The sequence below is a fragment of the Triticum urartu genome, chromosome 1A (assembly GCF_056163025.1).
Source record: "Triticum urartu cultivar PI428250 chromosome 1A, HENAU_Tu73, whole genome shotgun sequence".
NCBI classification, from domain to species: Eukaryota; Viridiplantae; Streptophyta; class Magnoliopsida; order Poales; family Poaceae; genus Triticum; species Triticum urartu.
In genome coordinates, this window is record NC_141873.1 from 407,874,904 (window position 1) to 407,888,801 (window position 13,898).

The window sequence follows — 13,898 nt, forward strand, 5'->3', positions numbered from 1 at the left end:
TCGGCCCGTGCGTTTAAGGCTCGTTTCCTATCTTGGGTTGCTTTTTTGTGACAGAGCCGTCTGCCCGGACGTTTGAGGCAGGTTTGAGGCGCTCGACTCTTAGGGCATCTGTCTCCTCACGCACAGTGTTTGCGAAGATCACCGCGTCGGCATACAAGAGATAGTATATTTTTCAGTTTTTCTAAAGCACATCTAAATGTGCCATAGGTATTGCACATCTAAATTCTATGTCATTGATCTTAGATAAGATAAAGATCGTGTGGGTATTTTTTTTTTCTTTTCCTTTTGATGCTTAATTGAGTGACTCAAATATGCAATAACTAAAACACATCTAGATATGCCCTAACCATTACCTATATTTTTGTACACACACTGGCCCTGTTTGGATCATGGGTTAGAGCTAGTTTAGGTTAGTTGGAGGCTCAAATAACACAAAAGTATCAAGCAGAAAGGATTAGAGTGAGTTAGTTTCATCCAACCCAATTATCCCGATGAAGAGATGCTTATTTAGGTTAGAATGGGTTGTGTTAGAGTATCCAAACAGGACCACTATTTTCGTACAAGTCCGGTCCCGGTGTGACCAGCTGGATCAAGCGGCGCATACCGCGCGTCGCTTCTGCCCACCGGCGCGAAGCAGCCAGAAAATATACTACTCCTGCCGTACGACCCCCACCACGACCCAATCGATCGACTATGCACGCTGACTCACGGGCTATGACCAAACGGGCTGACGTCATGCCGCGTGACGTCTTCACCCATCTTCCTCGTGATGGTCTCTCTGTTTATTCTGTCAAATCAACAAGTCCCTATCTTTGGAGAGCACGAGGTGCTCTTCCCTTTGCCCTTTTTCTGACGGAACCGGAGCGAGAGCCCATTTGTCACAGCCAGCGCCGTCCGGTTTCTTTATGGAAGACCGGGTCCGGGTCATGGTTTAAGCAAGGCACACGATCGATCAAACCATCAATCTCCCTAACCTGCCTTGACTAGCCAGCTCTATTCTTCTGATTCTTGCGGGGAGACTAGCCAGGTTCATTCAGCGCCAGTGTCAACTCGAAATTGTATTTATTCTTTTTTGCTGCGAGGACTTTGAATTGTATTTGTGCGAGGACTTTGAATTGTACACGGTGAATTTTCACTCCCTGCGTACTAGTACTCGTACAGTACTATTCCCGCAACAACAACAAAAAAAGTACTCGTACAGTACTAGTGGTATTCAATTATGCTCACGGAGTGCCCAAAGTCTTCGGTGTTTTCATCGCGAGCACGTCAATATGAACAGTCGACGCCAGCACTCACGGCGGCCAGCACGGCCTATAAAATGCCACACGTATTGTTCGAGAGCCTCACCGACTCATCCTCTCTTTGTCTTGTCTCCCTCTCTCTCTCTCTCTCTCTCTCTCTCTCTCTCTCTCTCTCTCTCTCTCTCTCTCTCTTGCAACCCACCGGACCACGACGATCGACCGGGCCCCAGAGGCGATGGATGCCACCGCGGCGGACAGGCAGGAGGCTTCACCAGTGGCTAGAGACGGCGAGTCCACAACGTCCATGCCGGAGGTGCCGCGAGCGCCATTGTCCGACTCCGACTTGGTTGTCGCCGGCGGCAGCGGCACGCCCGAGGAGAGCGGCGGCGGGGAGGACGAGCAGGTGGAGAGGTTCTACGCGCTGCTCGCCAACATCCGGGCACTGAGGGACGTGTACGGCGCCGGCGGGTCGTCGAGGAAGCGGGCCAGGGGGGCGGAGGCGCCGTTGTGGAAGCCAAAGTTCAGGATGGAGGACTTCCGGGAGGCGGACGACGCGGTGCCCGCGAAGAAGGGGAGGAGCGATCGCGACGAGCGGCAGCGACTGGAGAACAGCGACGCGGCGGAGGCCGACGGGGAGGACGGCGAGGTCGTGGAAGAGAATGATCGGGTCTCCGCGTCGCAGACCACGTGTGTGCTGACTGCCGAGCAGCCAGCCTAGCTAGCCAGTATTCTGAATCCAACAAATTGTCTGGACGATATTACTTCTAATGTGTACACCGACGCAGTCGTTTAATTAGATTTGCCATCTGCCATGTAGTATCTTTCCTTTTTGATATCCATTTACACGTACTGACATAGAATTTTAAGTTCCCTAAAAATACATAGTAGAATTTTAAGTAGTTTTGCTATATTTTCTTTGTTATATATGCGGCCGACAAATAATTATGCCGAATTCACTGCTAAGTGCTAACAAGCTACCAAACGACAAATCAAAACATATGATTCATGAAAGGGCAAAATGTCATGATCTGATCAGAAGGATATCAATATGTCTAAGAAATGTCTACTGTATTTATTCGTGACTTTCTCTCCGGGCGTTTTCCAGACCATCGGGAAATGCATGAAAAGAAAAGGCTCGAATGGTACAATTCCTCCGTCACCCCTCTTTCTTCCCGTCGGCTGCTAGGACAAATTCTCCCCAAGGTTTCGTCGTTGAGCCCATAGATTGCTTCCTCTTTGTGTGCTGGTGGCAAGGAGGGGAATCACAACGCCTTCACTCCAGCTAGTAGTTTAGGTTAGGGTTTTCTAATCCTCGCAGGTGTGAAGCTTTGGGCATATTGCGGCACTTATTCTTTGAGTTTGTCTTCTGGATCTGATCCTACTTAAGTTTGTCCATCTGTACATAGTCAAGGGAGCCTACGCATAGATTACTGCCGTCTTGTTGAGGCGGTGTGGTTAGGGTTCTTGTCGTGTATGCACGACCACAAGATGTTGTGTCGCTTGCTTCAGATCTATCTAAGGGTTCAACGACGACGGCTGCAGCTCCAAGGTGCTGGCCCTTAGGGGCATGTGGACGAAAACTTTCCGACTGTCATCCATAAGGTCAAGTTGACTCTAGTAGGGGAACGGCGACAGCGGCACGTCAGCGGCTTCTTCTCGTGGCGGTGGTGGTCTTCAATGGTCTAGAGACCTCGATGTTATTTGTATTATGCTTGTGGTGCTTTTCCGATGGACTTCTATAATAGATCTCAATCTTTTTCATTAAAAATGTAGCTATTATTTTTGTCAGTTGAGTATAGTATTTCCCAACTCCAGTACCATGGATAAATATGAGCTCGCTAATTATCGGTCGAACTCACTATAAAGATTACACTATTTACTGGTATTAGGTATATTTTTATATTGTGGCATCTTCTGCATTTCATTATTTAGATATGTGTGTCAACTATATATTGAATTGATTGCTCCCGCTTTGAAATGTATGACATTCTGTAATGCTTATAATAGTGTATGTCTTTTAACTTCCTGACAAAAATGTTTGTGCTAAGTAAATGTTAGGATGTTGATTAAACCTTAGTGAAAATAGAAATTTCTGTAAAAGTGAGAGTTTTTCCGACGGCTGATTATGAATAGAAGTATTCTAAGCAATGATTTATGCTTCAAAGGGGTGGAAGAGCGATATGACCATCAACTTTGTGGGCCGCAAAACTATTGATCATCTCTTCTTCCAATGAACCATAACTAAATTTTATCTTTGGATGTAGTTTGTAGAGCCCTGTTTCTCAAACAAAACAAAAATGGGGACGATAGGCACCGGCGCGCCGGCCCAAACTTTGGTCCGATCGCGTCCCAGCTACCCAATTAGGACTCCTGTAACCGCCCGATTTCATCTTCTTCCCTGTGCTTTTTCTTCCTCCGTTACGGGGCAACCCCCGCGCACTCTCCCAGCCGCATCGAGCTCGCCCATGCTCCCCCTCACCCGCACCAAGCTCGTCGCGCACCCTGCAGAGCTCGCAGATCTCGAAGCACAGTTGGTTGCCGCACCCCCGTAGCGTCCCCCCTCGCCGGATCCGGCCCCCACGTTGATAGATCGCAACCTCACTAGCGCAGCTTCGCCGGCAACACGGTCATGCATCTCCCGTTGCAATCTCCTCCTCTTCCTTGGATGCAGCTCCCAAGTAGCAAAAAAGCATGTCGATGGAAGCTTTTGCGGTTGCCGGTTGCAACAAAATAAAGGCTCCGGCGTTGTCGCCGCAAAAATTGCTCTAGTCGATGCAGCAAAAACAAAAGTTGTTTCCAGCTCAAGGCTTCACGGGTTGTAGCAAAACAATCTGCCGGTTCCAGCTCCGACGTCGGTCGGTGGCAACAAAAAAGCTCCGTTCGTTCTAGCAATATTCCTCACTGGTAGTAGCAAAATCGGAGGATGGTTGCAACAAAAAAACACAACCGTAGTAGGTCGTAGCTCCGCTGTAATGGATGTAGCAAATCCATCACTGGTAGTAGAAGAAATCAACAACGTTTGCAGCTTTTGGCTCGGCTGGTTGCAGCTCCCAGGGGTGGTATGTTTGCTCATAGGAGTGGAGGTAGATGGATGGACATAGCGGATTCCATGGCGGTGCTGCAGGGGCGCGCGGGAGGAGCACGAGCGAGCAGCAGCGGGTGGCAGGTGTCGGGGCAGTCCCTCGGCTTGGCGCAACCGTCCGTCACCGGTAGCATGCAACTTCTGCCATTTTCATGGAGCAAAGGTAGGGGATACAAAAAAAAGAGATGAAGAAGATGGAGGTTGCGTGGAAAGGAACATGGGGTGGGGCCACCAGAGAACGTGCGTCTGCAGTCGAACGCGGAGCGCGTGTCCGGCGCAATGCTTTGGCCGGCGCGGTTTCCCAAACAAAAAACACCAGTTTTTGTTTGATGTGTGGTTATTACCCAAAAGGTAGGTACTATAGCAGGGAGGTATGGCGGTCACATTAGGATATCTAGAAAATACGAAATGATGCTTGTTTTCGTGCTATGCGAGTTGATACTCAGGTGGTCTTAGGCCAACTCCAACGTGCGACTCCAAATGGTCCGGTCACATTCGTTTGAGGGTAAACGGATAGCACAACAAGTTAAACACGTGAGAGCAAACGGACCGTCGTCCGTTTTTGGTCCGCTTTCAAACCATTCCCTACTCAAAGTTGAGCCGCGTTTGCGGCCGAATGGATAGCACGCGGACGGGCAGGACGCGCGCCCTTGTCCTTCCCTGGCTCGCCTATCTGGGACACAATCGCCCACACTTTCCCTTCATTTTGCCCAAAACTCTCCCGCATGTTCTCCTCCTCCACCATGGCCGGCGGCCCTAACGAATCCCGGTGACCCGGCCGCGGCCGCGCGCCCCGCGACGAAGAAGAAGAAGGGCACCAAGAAGCCGCGGTCGGAGCTCACGCCGGCGGAGGTCGTCAAGCTTGACGCTAAAGCGGCCAAGAGGAGGAACATCCACGCAAGGGACAAGGAGAAGAAGATCATTGCGGGCTATGCCGCCAAGGCCGCGGAGCACCAGGCAGACATCGACGACAAGGACTCCATCGTTTCCAAGGCGCACACCCTCCTCATGTTAGGGTTGTGCCGACCCCCGCCGGCCATCCTATCGACCGCTTCCATGGCCGCGGCCAGCAACACAGGCTTGTCGGTCGCTCGTCCTACGAAGCACTATTCCCCGAGCTCGTCCGTCATGCCCGACACGTATCGTGTGCCGCCGCTCCACGACCATGGGCAGACACCGTTCTCCACCTCGCCGGAGTGTAGCGTGGTCGCTCCGGCCACACCTACGGGCGTCATCGACCTCAGCGTCACACCGGGGTACAACGACGCTGGCCAGTCGTCGGATGGGACGCAAAGGAAGCAGCCCCGGTCGTTCCCTTCGGTGAACATGGCCAGCGCCCGCATGCCGTTCGACGAAATGCCAATGCCGACATCCACGACCGATGACCCTGAATACTCGGCATTCATGGAGAACGTCATCTTCGAGGGCCATGGTGAGGCCTTCCACGTCGAGGGCCACACACAAGCTTTTGATCCCGATGCCACCCAAAGCCAGGACGGCCGCGGCCACTATGAAGACACTCAATTCGTCGGCCATGATGAAGATAAGAATGGCCATGGCAACTCTTGGCATGAAGATGATGACTTGTATTTTGAAGATGGGGAAGAAGAGGTTGACATTTTTGCCCAGCCATTGGTGTTTATCGATGAGCTCACCCAAAGGGCTGAGGCACAAAAGAGGAAGCAAAGCATTCGCACGGGATCATACACCCAAGATTAGCACACTTTGATTTGCGAGCGTTGGATGGAGATAGGCCAAGATCCCACGAAAGGTGCCGACAAAAAGGATCCGTCTTTTGGACTAGAGTTCACAAGAACTTTCATGGGCGAAGCAAGTTTGCCCCCTATCAATTTGCGAGCACCAACGGCATCAACCCAATCCAAAAAAGAGACGGGGGTTCATCCAACAAGAGTGCAACAAGTATTGTGCCGTGCTTGAGAGAGTCAAAGCCCATCCCGTGAGCGGCCTAGGCCTTGGTGACTTGGTATGAACCTCTCGTTTTTTCATCATGTGTCCATTCATGTTGGCATGCCATTTATGTTTGATGCATTTTATGTCCTTTCATGTTACAGTTGTGGCCGCATCTTTGATTGTGTAGGCATTCCAATCTTTGGAGGCCTTCAAGGCCCGACACAAGAATAAGCCGTTTACTCTCACGCATTGTTGGTCGCTTATCAACAATTGCCCCAAGTTCAAAGACCAATATGCCACTCGTAATAAGAAAGGAGGGAAGGAGGTCGTGGCTGAGGAGGGAGACTTGCTCAAGAGGCCGAGGGGGAAGACAAGCTCAAAGGCCGATGAGAAGCGTGGTGCGTATTCCATAGCTTTGCAAGGAACTTTGGAGGACATGATGAGCCAAGATGAAGTAAGGGAAGAGAGGAGGAGAAAAGGGAAAGAGGAGAAAATGAAGATATACCTAGCTAGATCTTCAAACAAAGAAGCTTGACATGGATGAGTCTGTGAAGAGGAGGAAGCTTGACATCGAGGAGTCCACTCAACTAAAGAAGCTTGAGATCGAGGCCACCAATGCCGAGACCAAAACCAAAGAGGTGGCACTCGCGTTCATGAAGGTTGGCTCATGTGTCGACCGCAGGCTTTGTTGTTGGCCCCCATGTCCATCTTGAAGGTTGGCTCATGTGTCGGCCGCTGGCTTTGTTGCCAGCGTGGAAGTAGGATGACCATTCTGTACGTCGCTGGCTTTGTTGCCGGCCGACATGAACTGGACAGTGGCGTGAACTATGGCCATAGCTACACCCTTTGTTATTTTCATATTTAGCATGCATGCAAAATGAACGAGATGCAACCGAAATGCGTCCGTGTGTTGGGCACCCCGTCGGCGCATCCACAAATCTGGACGGACACGACCCCATTGCCACCCCCAAATGGACAAAAAGCGGATGAAACGGACATCCATTTGGGGTCATGCGTTGGAGTTGGCCTTTGGGAATCTCCAAGGAGGACCCGCAAACCTCCAGCAACCGTCCGGAACATGCTGTCCGGACCGCAAAAGTCAGCCAACGCCGACCTGTATAGGTCTGGGGAGCGATCCATGGGCGATTTCTCCCACAAACCAGAGACAAAAGCGGGGGAGATTTACGGGAGTCCGCACCGCTCCCAAACCCGCTTCTGAATGCCCTGGCCCACCAAAAAACCTTCCTCCTCCAGCGCGAGCTCCCGCCTGGCGCCCTGCCTGCATTCATGCCACTGTAGAGCACGGCGCTCCGCATTGAAGACAGCTCAGGACAGACATGACCTCTCACTGCCTCCATCATTGAAGCGGCGCGCCGGCTGAGGGCACCGCATGCTGCACAACTGGCTGAACACGCGTCCTTGCCACATTCATACACCTCCATTAACATGGAACCGAGAAACCTACTCCATCCACAAGTCTGATCAGGAACGGGCCGACATTAAACACCACGTCGGCCGAGTGATACGTCTCCAATGTATCTATATTTTTTGATTGTTCCATGCTATTATATTATCTATTTGGATGTTTTTATGCATTAATATGCTATTTTATATTATTTTTGGGACTAACCTATTAACCTAGAGCCTAGTGCCAGTTTATGTTTTTCCTTGTTTTTGACTTTTACAGAAAAGGAATATCAAACGGAGTCCAAACAGAATAAAACTATACGGTGATTTTTCTTGGACCAGAAGAAATCCACGAGACTTGGAGGGGAGGCTAGAAGACCCACGAGGCAACCACAAGCCATGGGGCGCGCCCTAGGGGGGGGCGTCCCCTGGCTTGTGGGCCCCTCGTGGACCATCTTGACCTAATCTCCGCACTATAAATCCTCAAGTATCCCCCTATACCAGAGGGCACACCAAAAATACTGTTCCGCCGCGACAAGCTTCTGTTCCCATGAGGGGCATTTTTTGGCACTCCGCCGGAGGGGGATTCGATCACGGAGGGCCTCTGAGGGAGTCCTGGATTAGGGGGTGTCCGGATAGCCGGACTATACCTTCGGCCGGACTCCTGGACTATGAAGATACAAGATTGAAGACTTCGTCCCGTGTCCGGAAGGGACTTTCCTTGGCGTGGAAGGCAAACTTGGTGACTCGAAAAGCAATCAAAGCGGCGATGTAAGCACCGCTCCAAGCCCCGCCTCAACAGAGACAGCAGCCATACAGACCCAGCCATAGAGCAGGACGAGCCGGCGGACGACGAACATGCCTTCGAGCAACCGTCCGAACAGGGCAACTTGGATAAACAAACCGAACACCCCGTCCCCGGCGAAAGCAACAGTCCGGACGACCTTATGCCGGATAGGCTCATGTAGCAGAAGAACATCCACAAAAGGCTCGTCGCCACTGCGCGTAGCCTGAAAAAGCAGAAGCGGAAGCTCAAAACTGCGGAAGATGCACTCAGAATCAGATGGAGCAAAGTATGCAACACCGCAGACAAATATGGCGGCAGTCGCCGCACAAAAAGCTATCCAAAGTGAAAGCTACTGCCTGAATTTGACGAGGAGGCCTTAGAGCCCCCGCAGTCAAAAAATAGGAAAGCCACCCGGTCGGATAGACGACCACATGGCCAGCATGGAGCAGCAAGCGGCGCCGCACACAAGCCAGCACGCGATCCACCAAAGGATCCGCATCAAAAAGATGGCCCAGCCAGATCTATCTATGGGCCAAGAAAGCAAGCTCTAGTAAGCAATGCAACACAACAAATATCCAAACATCACGGCACACCCAAATACAGGGGTGCCGCACACCCCCTATGTTTCACCGATGAGGTGCTGGACCATGAATTTCCAGCGGGATTCAAGCCCGTAAACATAGAGGCGTACGACGGAACAACAGACCCTGGGGTCTGGATCGAGGATTATATCCTCCACATACACATGGACAGAGGAGATGACCTCCACGCCATAAAATACTTACCACTCAACCTTAAAGGGCCAGCCCGGCATTGGCTCAAAAGCCTTCCCGAAAACACCATTGGAAGTTGGGAAGAGCTTGAGGATGCTTTCTGGGCAAATTTTCAAGGGACCTATGTCCGCCCTCCGGATGCAGACGATCTCAGTCACATAACTCAACAGCCCGGAGAGTCAGCTCGAAAATTCTGGAACAGATTTCTTACCAAAAAGAATCAGATAGTCGACTGTCCGGACACCGAAGCCCTAGCAGCTTTTAAGCATAACGTTCGAGACGAATGGCTCGCCAGACACCTCGGCCAAGAAAAGCCAAGAACAATGGTCGCATTAACAAGCCTCATGACCCGCTTTTGCGCAGGAGAGGACAACTGGTTGGCAAGATGTAGCACCAGCGACCCAAGTACATCTGAAGTTAGGGATGGAAACGGAAAACCCCAACGCAGCAAGGACTAGCGCCAGAATAAGGGAAACAGCCCAAAGAGCACGACGGTCAACGCCGGATTCAAAAGCTCGCGGCAGAATCAGAGAAAGCCGCCCCTCAAGGATAACAGGGACGAGCTATCCAACTTAAACAAAATCTTGGACAAGATATGTCAAATACACAGTACTCCCGGGAAGCCTGCGAACCATACCCACAGGGATTGTTGGGTTTTCAAGCAATCCGGCAAACTCAACACCGAACACAAGGGGCTCGACACACCAAGTGAGGACGATGACGAACCCCACAAGCAGAGCACCAGGAAACAAAAGGATTTCCCACAAGAAGTCAAAACAGTAAACTTACTTCACGTGACGAACATAATGGCGCCAATAGAGATACGCGCCATACGGCCTATCCCAAAGGAGTCTCGCCAATGGTTGTTAAAACCAATCACTTTCGACCATCAGGATTACTCTAGAAGTATCTGGAACGCAGGCTGGACTGCCTTGGTATTAGATCCAATAATCGACGGACTCCACTTTACAAATGTCCTGATGGACGGCGGCAGTGGTCTAAACCTGTTATACCAGGACACAATCTGCAACATGGGGATAGACCCAACAAAAATTCGCCATAGCAAAACCTCCTTTCAAGGGGTAACGCCAGGCCCGGATGCCCGTTGCATGGGTTCTCTCCGGCTAGAAGTTATGTTCGGCTCCCCCGATAACTTCCATCGCGAACAGCTAACTTTCCACTTCGCCCCATTCTCAAGTAGCTATCAAGCACTGCTGGGACGCAAAGCTTTCACCCGCTTTAACGCAATACCGCATTATGCATCTCTTACGCTTAAGATGCTCGGTCCATGAGGCATTATCTCATTAAAGGGAAAACATTGAGTGTTCCTCCCGCGCGGAGGACAGTGCGGCTGCCTTGACAGCCCCACAATAAAGCGGCTTCACCAGCCAAAGCAGCTAAACAGGTTGTCAAGACCACGGACACGGCTAGACGAGTCCGGCATAAACATACAATTGATAAAGGCTTAATAGCCGTATACCCCTGTACTAGGGGCTCCGCGCATATAAAACAAGAGACAATAAAGCTCAATTTTACCCATTTCGATTTATACTTTGTTTATTTAGTATAACTCATGTTCGGCACGATCTTTCTTCAACTAAGTTCCTCTCTTTTACAGATGAACACCGTGCTACGCCCGTCCAGGATACGGCACAACGGAGACACAGGCGCAGACGTGCAGCAGGGACCCGTTCCAAGGATTCTTTTCAGATTAAGACCCTGCGTAAACCTTTTTTACTGTCTCTTGTTGATACACACCCCCTAGTTTCTTGGTATAACCAAGGAGGAGGCTGGCATTTTGGCATGTGGCCACGTCAGAGTTTTGCGCGTACCTGGACACTAGGGGATTATTACTAAGGGCGTTATCCCGCCCGCCCTCATAAAGACCGAATACCTTAGGGAGTGTTCGGCGTCGCGAGTTTGGCCTTATATGCATCAGCTCCGAATCATGTCTTTGGTCAAATGTTGGGTTTGCCTGGCTCCTGTGTTTTGCTACCTTATGTTCCGCTCTATCGGCTAAGGCGGCACCAGGAGAACTACTGCGATTATGCCCCGGTTTGGCCAGGCGAGCACCTCAGTAGAGAAAGCCGAAAACTGACTGTCATGATATAGCATGAGACTGGTCAACCACTCGATGACTTACCAGAATCTTTAGGATTCCTCCGCATTAACGAAGGGCCGCTTCCCGGCCAGGCACATACGCGCCCTGAGTTTGGGCGAGCGCAGGCGCCACTAGGGGCTATATAAGTAGCCTCACTGTCAAACTCCTATGCTAAGTGAAAGTGATAAAGCATCATAGTCCGATTGCCTAGTTCGCTGCGCTATCACCTCCTTTGTAGGACCAAGACGTTGGATCAAGTGTGAAAATGCACCTTCTGCGAACACCCCCGCATTATGTGCGTGGGGGCTGAAGCCGACGACTGCCATCTTTCAGATTATATATACATATATGTTAAACGGCCGCACAGGAGGTATTATAGTACTTGCAGGCACAAGTATAAAAAGCTTCTACAATTTATCAAAATATTGTTTTACAATAATATATGCTATTCGAATATAGTATCCTTCGAGCACTGCGTCTCTATTAAACGAGCGCCTTGCAGAACTTCCTGAAAATAGTGCTCGGCAGGTACTCGGCTTCCATCCGAGTCTAGGGATGCAATAGCGGTGGCCTCCATTTCCGCCCAGTATGTCTTCACACGGGCAAGAGCCATCCGCGCACCCTCTATGCATGCTGACCTCTTCATCGCATCGATATGCGGCGCCGCACCAAGGAACTGCTGCACTAAGTTGAAATAACTTTTCGGCTCTGGCCTCTCTGGCCACAGATGACTCATGACATACTTCATGGTGAGTCCGGACAACCTATTTAGCTCGGCCCATTCGGCCAAACGATCGGCTAATGACAGTGGACGCTCCGGATTGTGGAACTGCGACCAAAAGAGCTTTTCCACTTCGCGATCTTCTTGATCTTGGAAGTGTTCGGCCGCATCTACGGCACTCGCTGCCAAATCCAGATAGGTGTCCGCCGTACTCCACATCCGGTCTAACGGAGCATGTTTAGGATCATAGAACTTCCTCCGCAGCATAAAGGACTTTCCAGCCGCGATCTCTCCGGCCTGACGTAGCTCCTCCTTCATAGCTCTCATCGCAGAGCGAGCATCCTTGGCATCGGCAACGGCCTTCTCCAGGTCCGTCTGTTCCGCCTGATCTTCTTTTTCAAGAAGCTTGCAACGGTCAGCAGTGCTCTTCAGCTTCACAGCCATCTCGGCCATTTCCTTCTTGCTTCGGCAGTGAGCAGCCTATTCGGCTTTCAGCTCCTCAATTGCCTTTCCGGCAGCCGCATCACTTTTCCTGGCTTGCTCCTTGGCTCGGGCAAGTTCCGCCCAAAGATTCTCCATGGCAGCAGCACCATCTGCATCAAGCGCACACATTGTAAGATACTGGCATAAAGCTCACCTTACCAGGTGCCGCCGGAGTAATTACATACCTTGTGCCTCGTCAAGCCGCTTGTTGACAAGCGCGATGTCGGCATCTGCCACGTCAAGTTGCCGCTTTAGCTCGGCAAATTCATCAGTCCGGCTGGCCACCCGACACCTCGCCACCTACGTATGAAGGCGGCATATTAGACCTGGGATTATGATCCTCTTCGCGCCGTCACTTTTGACAATGCACAGAGTCTCAGGGGCTACTATCTACATAGGGCGCATCTTATTTATGCGCAATTGTCCAAAAAAGGTACATTATTTCGCGTACCTCAAAACCTGTCAGTAAACTCCTGACGGCCTCGTGCAATCCGCTCTCCGCGGATGAAATCCTCTCAGTCACCGTACCCATCAATGCACGGTGCTCCTCTGAGATAGATGCTCGCCCTAGCAGATCCTTCAGCCCCTCCGACCGCGCACCAGACGGTGCCGGACTCGTCCGATGGCCCTTTTCGAAGGCCGGACGCGAAGGGCTTTGGGGGGCCATATGACTACCTTCCGGCCCTGCCGGATTCGGAGAAACCCTCCACGACGATACCTCAGGGTCGCCCGCCTCGCAAGGCGGTACGGCAGGGGGAGGCGTTCCGCTCTCCATCATCTCCGGAAGAAGATCCCCTGAAGACGAGCTCTGCTAAGAAGGGCTAAGGTCCGAGCTACAAGGTAAATTTTCGATTACTCTTCTCAGATATAACGCAAGGATTTCTCTCATTTCTTAAAAAGAAAAACTCCTCTCTACTTACGACTCGGTGGAGGGCTGATCCCCTTGAGGGCATAATTCAGCCGAAGTATCCCCCGGCGCAGGACCCTCTGACGAAGATTTCTTCCCCCGCTTTGAGGCCATGGTCTCCGGGTCGTCAGAGGCGGTCCTCTTCTTCCCCTGAGGAGAGGAATTTTCGATTCCTCCCTTCCGGACAACCTTCTTCGAGGAGGCTGTAGCTTCCTTGTCCCCTCCCTCGCTTTCCTCCGAAGGCACAACCTCCAACATCCTGACTAGCACGGGATCCGGCGTGGTCTCGGGGAGGGGGCCGGACACCTGATTAGCTTTGCTTTCTCTATCCACTCTTGTTTAAAGGACAACTCTTTTAGGGGCAATTTTATGATAAATATATGGATAGCGAGTTCGGGCACAAGGCTACTTACTTGAGTATCCGGGAGATTGCAGCTCAGGCCTACGTCCTCGGTCAAGTCCGGACACATTGCTTGTGATCCGAA

General features: G+C 51.3%; 1 protein-coding gene across 1 annotated transcript; it reads left to right on the plus strand.

The window, feature by feature from the left end:
- Positions 1-1,365: 1,365 nt before the first annotated feature.
- LOC125534737 (uncharacterized) lies at positions 1,366-2,149 on the plus strand. The gene has a single exon (XM_048697865.2). The coding sequence runs from the start codon at positions 1,477-1,479 to the stop codon at positions 1,957-1,959; it is 483 nt and encodes a 160-aa protein (XP_048553822.1). The 5' UTR covers positions 1,366-1,476; the 3' UTR covers positions 1,960-2,149.
- Positions 2,150-13,898: the final 11,749 nt, after the last annotated feature.